This window comes from Rhinolophus sinicus, chromosome 12, assembly GCF_057876585.1.
Source record: "Rhinolophus sinicus isolate RSI-liver-muscle chromosome 12, RSI-T2T, whole genome shotgun sequence".
Lineage (NCBI taxonomy): Eukaryota > Metazoa > Chordata > Mammalia > Chiroptera > Rhinolophidae > Rhinolophus > Rhinolophus sinicus.
The window spans coordinates 40,814,358-40,828,255 of NC_142512.1; the positions used below are offsets into that span (position 1 = coordinate 40,814,358).

Here is a 13,898-nt window from a genome sequence, read left to right on the forward strand (position 1 = left end):
TGACCTCTCTGAGCCTCAGGTTTTTCATCTGCAAAGAGGAGTAAGGTGAAAACGCTGAATTCACAGTATTATGAGGATGCCTAGTAACGGTGCTTGGAGCATATTTTGCCTTCAGAAAATGTCAGAATCTTTTACTTACTCTTCTCGCCATCTCCAGGCTTTTTAGATTTTTCAGGACCTCCCTTCCCCCAAGCCTGGGACCACAGCCCCTGTCAACCTCGGATTATTCAGGGTATTTCCCGGTGGTTGCAGGTTCTCTACCCCCGCCCTTTCGCAGTAAGGCTGAGGCGCGCGCTTGCGCGGGGTCGGAGAAAGCGGCGCGTGCCAGGAGAGAGGCTGGGGAAGGGGGGAGGTGAGAGGAGAGAGGGTGGAAAGGAGAGCAGAGATCCAACAGCAGAGAACCGGGAACGACAGAGGGGGTGGGGGAGAAGGGTTGGGGGAGAGAGGAAAAGAGGAAGGGGTGGGTAAGTAGGAGAGACAGCGATCCGCTTTGAACCCCAGGAGAGCTGGTATCGTGAGCTGGAACTGGAGCTCTAGCCCGAGCCGGGCACTGGGAGGCGGCCGCCGAGACCCGGCAGGATGCGTCTCAGGCTCTTCTGCGCCATTCTCGCCGCGGTCTCAGGAGCCCAGGGCTGGGGCTACTGTGAGTGCGGGGCTCGGAGGCCGGCAGGGTTGGGCCCGGGAGCCCAAAGCCTGCAGGGCGGGTCCCGCACCGCATTGCGGCTGGGTGGTCGCGGGTCCTTTCCCGGCCGGCGCGCGCTCGCTTGCTTTCCTTCCTGCCTTTCCCCCGCGCTCCGCAATGCAGCTCCGAGGCTGGCGCTTGCGTCCCGAGCTGGGGCTGGCTGGGCTCGGAGCCGAGGACAGAGTCGGCCCCGGTCGGGAATCGGGACTAGGATGCAAGCGGGAGTTGGTACCTGGGTTTGAGTGTTGGGGGTGAGAATGTTACTGGTGACCGGGTTAGGGTTAAGGTTTTATTAGGGGCTGGGGCTGAGCTTGGAACTGGCCCAGGGGCTAGGGTTTGGGGCTGAGTTCCAAGCAAGAGTTGGTGCCCCGGATTGAAGCTGAGATTGGACATGTTGCTGGTGATGGTGCCAAGAGTGGTTGGGGTTGGGACCAAGGCCTGGATTTGGCGGTGGTGCAGGTTTGGGGATGCTGATGAGGGGGATTAATGCTCAGGCTGGGGCTGGATTGGTGTCTTGGGCTGATTCAGATTCCAAAAGATGCTGAGGTTTGGGATTGTGTTTGAGGGAGTGCTGAGCCCCATTGGTACCAGGGCAGGAGCAGGGCTAGGGAGGGTCTGGCTTAGAGGTTCCCCCAGAAGGAGAAGTCAGCCTCCCTTGAGTGTGCAGATGTTGCTGCAGCCCAGGTTGAGAAGATGGCTTAAGTTAGGGCAGGATGAGCCCCTGGGGGACCGACAAGGAGGAGCTCCAGTTGCTCAGTGTGCCAGGCATTTGGGAAGACCTGGGAGGGGCCGCCCTGACCAACATGTCCGTTCCCCCAACCAGACGGCTGCGATGAGGAGCTGGTCGGGCCCCTCTACGCACGCTCCCTGGGCGCCTCTTCCTACTATGGGCTCTTCACTGCGCCGCGCTTTGCCCGGCTGCACGGTGAGCGCGCGGCGTCCCATGGTGAGGTGGGGCGACTCTGGAGAGCTGGGGGTAAAAGGGGAGCAGTTGGTGAAAGCCCTTGCCCCTTCTATAGGCATAAGTGGATGGTCTCCCCGGATTGGGGACCCGAATCCCTGGCTCCAGATCGATTTAATGAAGAAGCACCGGATCCGGGCCGTGGCCACGCAGGGCTCCTTTAACTCGTGGGACTGGGTCACACGTTACATGCTGCTCTATGGTGACCGAGTGGACAGCTGGACGCCCTTCTACCAGCAAGGGCACAACGCGGTACTGTAGGCCCCTGCGTACACTGGGAGAACCTCCTCAGCTCTGGGACCTGGGCTGGGCACTAGCTTGTGGGGAAGGGGAGGTGGTGGTGGTGCGGACACAAATGACAAGCAGTGACTTCCACTCCTGGGTCCCAGTCTACAGGGACTGTCAGCTCACCATGTGTGCAAGACACTCCCGGATGATGACAGGGTCTAACATACTTTAGGAGAAAATCTAGGAGAGCTTCTTGAAAGGGGTAACACCAGAATTGAGCTTTAAGGAAATAAGAGGGTGTTGAGAGAGGACACTCTAGGCTAGGGAAGCGTAACTGTTTGCAAAAAGCCATGAAAGCAGGGGAGATCAAGGAGTGTTTTGCTTTCCGGAAGTCGAGATTAGCTGGCTGTGACAACTGTGGCCTGGGAGGTTGTAGGGAAACAAACCGAGGGTGGGGATCTGGTCACTCCTCCTCCCTTCCCCCTCAGACCTTCTTCGGTAACGTGAATGAGTCGGCAGTGGTGCGCCACGACTTACACTACCACTTCACGGCGCGCTACATCCGCATCGTGCCCTTGGCTTGGAACCCGCGCGGCAAGATTGGCCTGAGGCTCGGCATCTACGGCTGCCCTTACAGTAAGGGTGGGGAGGTCGTGGTGGGGGCCCCAGGAGACAAAGAGTCTCCCGGGTCCCCGGCCCACCGACTGTCGTTCGCGCAGAGTCCGACGTGCTCTATTTCGACGGCGATGATGCCATTTCGTACCGCTTCCCGCGAGGGGTCAGCCGGAGCCTGTGGGACGTGTTCGCCTTTAGCTTCAAGACCGAAGAGAAGGACGGGCTCCTGCTGCATGCCGAGGGCTCCCAGGGCGACTATGTGACTCTAGAGCTGCAGGGGGCGCACTTGCTGCTACACATGAGCCTGGGTGAGCTCAGCGACTTGGGGTGCGGCCCTAAGGCGCTCCTGCCGCACCCCTCGCTTCACCTCTTCCGCGAAGCCGTGCCCACTCCTGACGTTATCCCACATAACTGGACAAATCCGCCTTTTTCGTGGAGAATTTGGTGCTAACAAAACACGGACTCCGAGTCAGGAGAATTGGATTCCAGTCTCAGGTCTACCACCTACCAGCGGTGTGACCTTGGACAAGGCACTTCCCCAGTCCCAGTTTCCTCATTGAAAAATTATTATACACACACACACACACACACACACACACACACACACACACAGAATTATTATTTTGTATCTCATTAGCTTTCATAACATCCACATGATGAGGTATCTGTGCCCCTATCAGAGAGGTTAAGTGACTTACCCTAAGTTACATCCTCGCCAATGACCTCGGCTCCATCCCAGGATCCGGGTGGTCCAATTTCTATATGTCCACGCTCCCTGGCTGCTGCCGGCCCCTGCTTCGCCTGGGATCTAGGACTCCCTGGGGTTCTCCAGGTTGGAGGTCTGACCCTGCACTACCCCACCCTCAGGCAGCAGCCCCATCCAGCCCAGGCCTGGTCATACCACGGTGAGCGCTGGCGGTGTCCTGAACGATCAGCACTGGCATTATGTGCGTGTGGACCGATTTGGCCGCCAAGCAAATCTCACCCTGGACGGCTACGTGCAGCGTTTCATTCTCAATGGCGACTTTGAGAGACTGAACCTGGACAACGAGGTGAGCGGAACGGGGGAGCGGCGTTTTGTTGAGTGGGGTGCCTGGTGGGTCGGTAGGCGGCAGCACTTCTCTCCAGCAGAGGTAAGACCTTGCTTTCCTGTTCCTGAATATCCTGGCTTCTCTTGGCAAATTTGTGGCTCCCAGAAAGGCCTGGGTTTTTGTCGTTGGGTCGTTGTTGCTGTTAGCAGGCAGATTCCCGGGCGCCACCCCAGAACTACTGAGATGGGGTCTGGAAATCTGGATTTTGCGGTTCGGGCAAGATGAGAAAATTGCCCCCTTGGATTGCCCAACTCCGTGGATTTGGTAAAGACCCTGGCCCGGATCAGCAGATAAAGAATCCCAGAAAGGTTCATCGACTTTACTCAAGGGCACGCTGCCAACTTGTAGTGAATTCGGGACTAGAACCCACGCCTCGGGAGGCCCAGCGAGCTTCCAGCTTTAATACCGATACTGGGGAAATGTGTGTTTCAAGTCTTTCAAAAAGTTGCATGGCGGGGAGCGCAAGGAAGGTGCCCTCGCTCTCGCACCCGGGGAATCTCACTTCCACACCCCCGTAGATGTTCATCGGGGGTCTGATCGGCGCCGCACAGAAGAACCTCGCCTATCGGCATAATTTCCGCGGATGCATGGAAAACGTAATCTTCAACCGAGTCAACATCGCGGACCTGGCGGTGCGGCGCCATTCGCGGATCACCTTCGAGGCCAGTGGGCAAGGGATCTGGGAGGACGGGAATCAAAGGTGCTCGGAAAGCAAAGAGGTGGAGCGGGCAGAGATCTTGGAAATCAGATACAAGTCGAGGACCTCTCTTTCCCCAGACAGTTGCTCAAGTAGGGGCCATCACGGACTCAGAGGAGTTGCAAAGGCCACCTCTCTAACTCCCAGTTAAGCTGTAGTCTGGTCCAACCACCTCCTCAATTAATAGATGAGGAAAATAAGGTGCAGAGGCCGGGAGTGGCTTGGCCAGGGGGTCCGCAGTGGCGCAGTGGCTTAGTAGGGCCTTGAACCCAGCGCTGTTTTCGTGGCTCCTCCCTACCCCAGCTCAGGAGCAGGTCATCTAGCGCCTCTGGACGCTGGAAGGAAAGGAAGGAGGTCGCCCTGGAGACCGTGTAGTTCAGTGATAGCGAGCCAGCAGAGACCCCCTCCACAGCTAGACATGTTTTTAGGGGGTGGGAATGGTCAGGGTTGGAGGTCTTGCCCCCATGGCCCCACACCGAGGGAATGCCTTGACAAAGATCTTAGACCAGTATGAAAATGGGATTCCCAGCAGAGGCGGGATGGGGATGGCTCGCGGGTACTGATGGATCCTCACTTTCGCCCCCAGGGTAAGGTGGCCTTCCGCTGCTTGGACCCGGTTCCTCACCCTGTCAACTTCGGAGGTCCTCACAACTTCGTGCAAGTGCCTGGCTTCCCGCGCCGCGGCCGCCTTGCAGTCTCCTTTCGCTTCCGCACCTGGGACCTCACAGGACTGTTACTTTACTCCAGCCTGGGGGACGGGCTGGGCCACGTGGAGCTGATGCTCAGTGAAGGGCAGGTCAACGTGTCCGTTGCGCAGCCTGGCCGAAAGAAGCTTCAGTTCGCCGCTGGTGAGGGGTGGAGTTGGTAGGGAGGCACTAGGAGACCAGAGAAGGGCAGAGGAGAGCTGGGGAGGTTGTAGGCCTGGAATGAGGCCTTTGCATACTGGAGAAGGGCGAGGGGGTGAAAGGAGCACAGCAGGAGGCCCCAGGGCCCTGGGAAAATGTGGCAGTGATGAAGGCCCCTGAGGCTGGGGACAGATCTGAGGGACTACGGGTGCTGGGAGAAGCAGGAAGGCTGAGAGCCCTGGTATTATCCAGTTCCAGGGGGGTCTCTGGAGGTGTTTGTTATTCATTTATGACTTTGCAGGCTGTATCAGCTGCTGGGGTTATGGATAGTGAAGCCAGACATTCAGAGATATTACCACTGAGTGTGATCAGTGTAACAATGGGGGGCACATAGGCTGCTGTTGGGACACAGAGTGGGGGTTGCTGCTTCCCCACACAAGACACATTTCTCCTAGAGGGTGGTGCTTTCCCCACCCACAGCACCCTCCTTTCCTGTCCAGGGTACCGCCTGAATGATGGCTTTTGGCACGAGGTGAATTTTGTGGCACAGGAAAACCATGCAGTCATCAGCATTGATGATGTGGAGGGGGCAGAGGTCAGGGTCTCATACCCACTGCTGATCCGTACAGGGACCTCGTACTTCTTTGGGGGTAAGTGGGAGCCAACCTGACCAGACCCGTCTCTGGGTGGTAGGCCCCACCTAAGTCCACCCAGATGGGGCGACAGGGACAGCTTTGTAGGGATAAATTCCTCTTTCCCCTCTGGGACCTTGGGGACTGGACGGTCACTGCCATTGTCTATTGGCCCTCTTCCTTCCTTCATGTCTGGCTCTCCCTTGGCATCTCCCTGGGGGAGGGTCTTTGGGTCTCCCCTAGGGAGGGCCTCACAGGGGTGGTTGCTCCAGGTTGTCCCAAGCCAGCCAGTCGATGGGGCTGCCACTCCAACCAGACGGCATTCCATGGCTGCATGGAGCTGCTCAAGGTGGATGGTCAACTGGTCAACCTGACTCTGGTGGAGGGCCGGCGGCTTGGATACTATGCTGAGGTCCTCTTTGACACATGTGGCATCACTGATAGGTATCCAGAAGCTCCTCTCCCTATAAGAGGTGAACCCCTCCAAAGCCCTCTTCCATGGTCTCCCAATGGGAGTGGCCTTTCTCAATGATCTCCCCTCTCCTGGTTCCAGCTCTTCAGTGTCCCACTTGGAAACGATTCCTCCTTGATATCTCACCTCCTCTTTCTTCCCTTAAAGTGACACATGCTCAGAATGGAAATGAAACATCTATTTTTTGGTTCTAGAGGGTTTTCTTTGGAGGGAGGTATAAGACATTCTTTGTTCTTTTGGGGGAAGGGAAACAGTAGTACTTGAGCCCTGAGGCCTGCCTAATGCCCCAGTTAGTTAGGTGAAGTGTGTCTCACTGGATTCTGGTGCTCTCAGGAACTGGGAGTGGTGCCTGTAGGATCAGACCCCACTCTCAAGCTCTCAGGAGGGTTCCTTCCCTTGGTGCTGACCCCCTTCCCTAGGTGCAACCCTAACATGTGTGAGCATGACGGTCGCTGCTACCAGTCTTGGGATGATTTCATCTGCTATTGTGAACTGACAGGCTACAAGGGAGAGACCTGCCACCAACGTAAGCTGGGCTATGGGGGGGAGAGCCAGAGACGGGAGGTCAGGAGGAGGTTTCTGGGGATCATGAGGCTGCTAGAGATGATGGGGCTGACCCTCCTAGACCTCTGACCCCATAATTGCCTTCTCCCCACCCCACCACCCACCAGCTTTATATAAGGAATCCTGTGAAGCTTATCGACTCAGTGGGAAAACTTCTGGGAACTTCACCATTGATCCTGATGGCAGTGGCCCCCTGAAGCCATTTGTAGTGTACTGTGATATTCGAGGTAAGTGGCTCTGATGGGTGGTGAAGGGGCAGCTAGCAAGGCTATATGAAGGCGTGGGGAAAACAGGGAAGGATTGAAGGGTGGACAGGAGCCAGTAAGATTAAACTGTGCTGGGGGTAAAGGAGGTCAGAGGGGAAAGGGGACACTCAGGAATTTGTAATCTAGACTTGCAGATAAATTCCAGCTTCCTGATCCATTCTGGCTGTTTCATCTCCAGCCTACAATGTTGAGGGCCCAGAGCTGGGCTGGAATGGAGCTGCAGCCCACATTTACTGGTTCTGAGTTGTGCAGTAAATTTGTGCACCACTACAGGCTGAGCAGTGGTGGTGGAAGTGGGCAGGGAGATGAGTAGAGAATGCCCATTTCCAGCCAAAGCTCTATCCCCTCCCCTCCCTCAGAGAACAGGGCATGGACAGTTGTGCGGCACGACAGGCTGTGGACAACTAGGGTGACAGGTTCTAGCATGGAACGGCCATTCCTGGGGGCTGTCCAGTACTGGAATGCATCCTGGGAGGAAGTCAGTGCCCTGGCCAACGCTTCACAGCACTGCGAACAGTGGATCGAGTTCTCCTGCTACAATTCCAGGCTGCTCAACACTGCAGGTGGGGGCTGGATAGGGGCGGGGGAGGGGGAGAGCTGGAGGAAAGACCAGTGGGGGCCCTGGGAGAAGGAAACCAGATGGTTCAACTGGAGCCCTGGGCTAGAAGATTCAAGCAAGGATCTGGGCTGCTTAGAAGAGTGAGGGGGGAGCCCAGAGGCTAACTGGAGGGACAGGACCCGGAACCTGCCTGCAACTCTTCCCTAGGAGGTTACCCCTACAGCTTCTGGATTGGCCGAAACGAGGAGCAGCACTTCTACTGGGGAGGCTCACAGCCGGGGATCCAGCGCTGTGCCTGTGGTCTGGACCGGAGCTGCGTGGACCCTGCTCTGCACTGCAACTGTGATGCTGACCAGCCCCAGTGGTGAGGGGGCAAAGGGACAGGGCTTTCAGGATTCTGGGGCAGGTGAGTGGCAGGGGCTGAGTCACGGCCTCTTGTTCCCACAGGAGAACCGACAAGGGACTACTGACCTTTGTAGACCATTTGCCCGTCACTCAGGTGGTGGTGGGGGATACGAACCGCTCCACTTCTGAGGCCCAGTTCTTCCTGAGGCCTCTGCGCTGCTATGGCGATCGTGAGTGGCAGACCCCTTTTATGTGCCCTCCAGGGTTGGCTCTCCAGCTTCCAAAATCTAGGCCACCTGACCCACTGGATGCCTCTAGGACACACTGCCAGACACCCCAGGTCCTGCTGTGATGACCCCCATCCATGTTGCTCTTCTACACCTTAATCTCTTTCACTACACTCCTTGGTTTCCCCTTGGTTACCCCAAGCTGTCTCCTCTGCCTTCCCTTCCCCCACCCCATCTGAGGCTCCCTTCCTCCCCGACCCTCCAGCCTCCCTGACAAAGCCTTCCTCCATCTGGTTTTGTAGGAAATTCTTGGAACACCATCTCCTTCCACACTGGGACTGCACTACGCTTTCCTCCAATCCGTGCCAACCACAGCCTTGATGTCTCCTTCTACTTCAGGACCTCAGCTCCCTCAGGAGTCTTCCTAGAGAATATGGGGGGCTCTTACTACCAGTGGTGCCGACCTTACGTACGGGTGGAACTAAACAGTGAGCAGACAAACTGGGAGGACATGGAGTAGATGACGATCTCTGGGGAGAGAGGGGGTAGGTGGAGGCTGGGGCAAGAGGCAAGGGCAGGTGCCCTTTTGAGAGGCAGCATGGAGAGAGCTTCTGATGACCCTGGGTTCTAGACCCAGCCCTGTCTTGACAGCTGGCTTTGTGACCTGGGGCACCTGGCTGCCTCTCTGGGCCTTCGGCCCCTTGCCTGTGAATAAGGAAGCTGGACTCCTGCAGTGTCTCCTACCTGACTAGCTATGCTTCTAACCCGAGAAGTGGGGCTGGGAAGCTGGCTCCAGGGATCTGCAAATTTGCGAGAGACCAGGGGTCTGAGATTTTAAGTAGTTTATGGGTGTTGTCCGAGGTTGTAGACAAATTGGAGGGACATTCCAGGAGTTGCAAAGAGTGAAGGAGAGAGGCTGTGTTTTGTGAGGAACCTGGGAGGGAGCTTAGAGGTCTGAGTCCTCTCCCCTCACCGCACATTGTCCAGCATCCCGGGACGTGGTCTTTGCCTTCGATGTGGGGAATGGCGATGAGAACCTGACAGTACACTCAGATGACTTTGAGTTCAACGACGACGAGTGGCACCTGGTCCGGGCTGAAATCAACGTGAAGCAGGCCCGGCTCCGCGTGGACCACCGGCCCTGGGTGCTGCGGCCTATGCCCCTGCAGACCTACATCTGGCTGGAGTACGACCAACCCCTCTACGTTGGTGAGCAGCAACCCAGAGGAAAGTCTGAAGCTTCCTTCACCTTCCCACCCTTCTGAGACCATTCTCCTGGTTTCCAGGAACCCCATGTCTGAGGTCCCAATCCCCTCCGCTTCAGAGTGAGCCAAAGGCCCCCCTTTCCTCTCCAGTCCGTTCTAGCCCCCTTGGCTCCTCTCAACCCCAATACTTATCTCTGGCTCTTCTACACCTGTTTCTTGACCTACCCACCATTCCCAGGCTCTGCAGAGCTTAAGAGGCGCCCCTTCGTGGGCTGTTTGAGGGCTATGCGTCTGAATGGAGTGACTCTGAACCTGGAAGGCCGTGCCAATGCCTCTGAGGGTACCTCGCCCAACTGCACAGGCCACTGCGCCCACCCCCGGTTCCCCTGTTTCCATGGAGGCCGCTGCGTGGAGCGCTACAGCTACTACACATGTGACTGTGACCTCACGGCCTTTGATGGGCCATACTGCAACCACGGTCAGTGCTGCTGGTATGGGAGAACAGGGAGCCATAGGGCACAATGCGATGTAGGGAGAGCAGGGAACGAAGGAGGGTGTAAAGTCAGCACCCGGGAAAACTGGAGTTGTCCTTGGCTTCCTGGGCTCTGAGCTGGGGCAGTCAGGCAGCTGAAGATGCTGGGTGACTCCAAAGGCATTAAAGTGGGGCAAGGAAGGGATGGTACAGCTAGCTGGTAGTAAAAGAACGCAAAAGCAACAAGCAAATAACTTCCCCATGTTCCCACTATCACCAAGGCAACACAGAATGCCCCTCTTGCAAGCATATCCACCTCAGGCTGCATGATGCCCTCCTATGCCACTTCCTATTTGACAACTGCTGCACTCCTAAAACATGTCTGCCACCTGGTTCTTGGCTAAGGACAGCCTTGTCATTCACCGCAGCCAGCTCTCTGCACATGTGCCCAGACTGCATCCTCCCTAAGGCTGGTCTAGGAGGAGGCATGAGCAGGGAGGTTACTGAGGGGAAGTCTGCTGGAGTAGGGAAGACACAGGGACTTAGGGACCAACAGAACTTTGGTCTAGGTTTGGAAGTGTGAGTAGTGGTGAGTGTACTGGTGGGGTCCTATCTTGATTCTAATCTTGGCCCTTCACTTACTGTGTATCCTTAAGCAAGTCACCACCCATCTCTAAGCCTCAGTTTCCCTACCTGTAAAATTCAGGGGATGGTTGAGATGATCTTTTACCTTTCTCATGGTTTTAAGATTCCATCCTGTGACTGAAGGTCACGAGGAGACCTTAAAAGTGAAGGGAGGTGTGTGGTGGTGGTGGCAGAAACTGAGGGCAAGTCCCGGGGACGCGTGTGGACAACACGTACAATGTCTGAATATGGGAATGGGAGCCCTGACCTCACTACCTCTACCTTCAGATATTGGCGGTTTCTTTGAGGCGGGCACCTGGATGCGCTATAACCTGCAGTCAGCGCTGCGCTCTGCAGCCCGGGAGTTCTCCCACATGCTAAGCCGGCCAGTGCCAGGCTACGAGCCGGGCTACATCCCTGGCTACGACACTCCTGGCTACGTGCCCGGCTACCATGGCCCTGGGTACCGTCTGCCTGATTACCCACAGCCTGGCCGGCCCGTGCCAGGTTACCGGGGGCCTGTCTACAATGTGACCGGGGAAGAGGTGTCCTTCAGCTTCAGCACTCACTCGGCCCCCGCCGTCCTGCTCTACGTGAGCTCCTTTGTGCGCGACTACATGGCCGTGCTCATCAAGGAAGATGGTGAGCTCTCAACAGGCTCTCTCCTCCCTCCACTCCCGCTTCCTCCAAGGCATCCCTCATTCTCGTAACTCTTGATTCACTAATGTAAGGACCCAAGCGCTCTTAGAAGACGGGGCTTGTGAGAGCTAAGAGGAGACCCCCTCTTTCTCCTCCCCATCCCACAGGGACCCTGCAGCTGCGATACCAGCTGGGCACCAGTCCTTATGTGTACCAACTAACCACGCGACCAGTTACCGACGGCCAGCCCCACAGTGTCAATATCACCCGGGTCTACCGCAATCTCTTCATCCAGGTGTGCGCGGAGGGAGGTGGGCCGGTTCAGATCACATCCTCGTGATCTAGATTGTGTCACCCAGGAAAATGTCCAATATTCAGCATTTATAGCACATATTCCAATTTATAGAGGATTTTCCCGTGTATTACCTTGTGTGAACCTCACAACAGGTCTGTGAGGCAGTTCAGGCAGGCAGGTCTTATCATCTCTGTTTTACAAATGAGTAAATGGGCTCTGAAAGTAAAGTGGTTTTCCCAAAGTCAAACCACTAGGAAGCTGCAAAAACAGGGTTCAAAACAACGTTGTTGGGTTTTTAATACCAAAACCTACATCTGGGTCCAGGGGCCGCCCACCTAGGACTGAGCTCGGACTCACCGCCAGTTTGGACAGAGCTCAGAGTTGCTGCATGGTCTTGGCTGTGTCTGCCTCTGGTTCTACCTCCCTCAGCTCCTTTCCTCTCTCTGCCTCAGGTGGACTATTTCCCACTGACAGAACAGAAGTTCTCACTGTTGGTGGACAGCCAGCTGGACTCACCCAAGGCCTTGTACCTAGGGCGTGTTATGGGTAAGCTGTGGGTGAGAATGCGTTTTGGGTAAGAAGTGCAGGTGAAGTCCCTGGAACCTAGAGAGTGTAGGAACTGGGAATGGTAGTGAAGGTGGCGATAAGGATGAGTAGGAAACCTATGGATGGTGAGAGTGAGCCAAGCCCCATTCTTTCTGCACCTGCCTCTCCCTCAGAGACAGGAGTAATTGACCCGGAGATCCAACGCTACAACACACCGGGTTTCTCAGGCTGCCTGTCTGGTGTTCGGTTCAACAACGTGGCTCCCCTCAAGACCCACTTCCGAACCCCTCGACCCATGACTGCTGAACTAGCTGAGGCCCTTCGAGTTCAAGGAGAACTATCTGAATCTAACTGTGGAGCCATGCCACGTCTTGTCTCAGAGGTGCCACCTGAGCTGGATCCCTGGTATCTGCCCCCAGGTACCTCCATGGGACACAGAAGAGAGAGGGAAGGGGAGGGACAGAAGGGAAGGAAATGGTTCTTAACATGGTGGAGGCTTCTCCTAACTGGTGCTTTCTCCTCTGCAGACTTCCCATACTACCATGACGACAGATGGGTTGCCATACTTTTAGGCTGTGAGTAGTGCGATCACTATCTGGACCTCCTAATTCTACCCTTTGACTCACATTCTTTCTCTCCCTGCCCTGTATCCTGAGGGCTGAGGGGTGGTGAAGGCTCTAGGTGCATGGTGGTGCAAAGAAGGATGAGCTCGGCTATGCTGAAGGTAGTATACAATTGGACTGGAGACTTTTAAATGCTATACACTTTCAATTGAAATATTAAAATGGGGCTATGGCTAAGGAATGAGGAAATGGGGGTACAGTAACATCTAGAGAGATGAGAAACTGGGGTAACTATCAGGGATATGGAGAGAACATTAGAAATAGAAGAGAGCAGGGGATAAGGCAGAACTTCCGACTGACCAGACACTTAGTGATAGTGGCGTGCTCAGAGCATACATGGCTGTACACAAATGCTTTTGGCCAACAGCATACACGTGTGTGTGTGTCGCAGTGAAATCCAAAGATCTGCCCTGAATTGTTCCTTTCTTCCTTTCAGTTTTGGTGGCCTTCTTGCTGCTGGGGCTGGTGGGAATGTTGGTGCTCTTCTATCTGCAGAATCATCGCTACAAGGGTTCCTACCATACCAACGAGCCCAAGGCCACCCACGATTACCACCCTGGCAGCAAACCTCCCCTACCTACTTCAGGCACTGCCCAGGCCCCGGCCCCTACACCAGCTCCCACCCAAGTTGCAGCCCCAACCCCAACCCCAGCCTCAGCCCCAGCCCCAGCCCCAGCCCCAGCCTCTGGTCCCCGGGACCAAAACCTACCCCAGATCCTGGAGGAGTCCAGGTCTGAATGAATTAGAAGGGCTTCAGGGATCAAGTTCATTTCCTCTGAATCCCCCAGTACCTGCCTCTACCCCACCCTATCAGGGACATTTGGCTCCTCTTAGCTGGTTCTGCTCATCCAGAGGATGCCCCTCCTGCCAAGTTTGGTGGGCAGAGCTACAGATGGGACCAAAGGGAGTGGCCGAGCCTCACTGCCTAAACCAATGCCCTGCCCATTTCCATTTCCCCAGAATCCTGGTTGTTTGCCAGCCCCAAAGGAGAAGCCTCATGGGGTTGACACAGGCCTTTCCTGCCATCCCTGTCCCAGCTGCTGCCAGGGATTAACAGAATGCAGGGGAGATTAACTGCCTCCCTTCAAACATTCGATCTCAGCAGGGACAGATGTGTGGGATTGCAGGGATGCACAGGGTATGGGGGGAGGAGGCTGCTAAACCATATCCCCCCAGCCTCCCCCCTGCCCTGCAGAATTTCTTCCATCGGCTTCCACTCAGTTGGGGGTTAGGGAGGACTTCATTGCTGTCCCCCACCCTCTTTTGTTGTTTTTTTTAATAGAGACTGAAGGCCTCAGTTTAGCACTTTA

At 56.0% G+C, this 13,898-nt stretch overlaps 1 protein-coding gene across 1 annotated transcript; it reads left to right on the forward strand.

Annotated features, from left to right (window-relative positions):
• Positions 1–445: 445 nt before the first annotated feature.
• CNTNAP1 (contactin associated protein 1) lies at positions 446–13,465 on the forward strand. Its single transcript, XM_019747607.3, is given in 25 exon segments — positions 446–643; positions 1,506–1,607; positions 1,702–1,895; positions 2,360–2,507; positions 2,591–2,794; positions 3,354–3,538; positions 4,096–4,239; positions 4,861–5,122; positions 5,620–5,769; positions 6,024–6,195; positions 6,643–6,749; positions 6,895–7,014; positions 7,413–7,616; positions 7,820–7,976; positions 8,060–8,187; positions 8,487–8,672; positions 9,172–9,393; positions 9,628–9,867; positions 10,774–11,127; positions 11,292–11,419; positions 11,872–11,965; positions 12,139–12,384; positions 12,493–12,540; positions 13,025–13,240; positions 13,243–13,465. Coding segments are annotated over 25 exon segments (4,158 nt in total). The 5' UTR covers positions 446–579; the 3' UTR covers positions 13,326–13,465.
• The last annotated feature ends 433 nt before the right edge of the window (positions 13,466–13,898 follow it).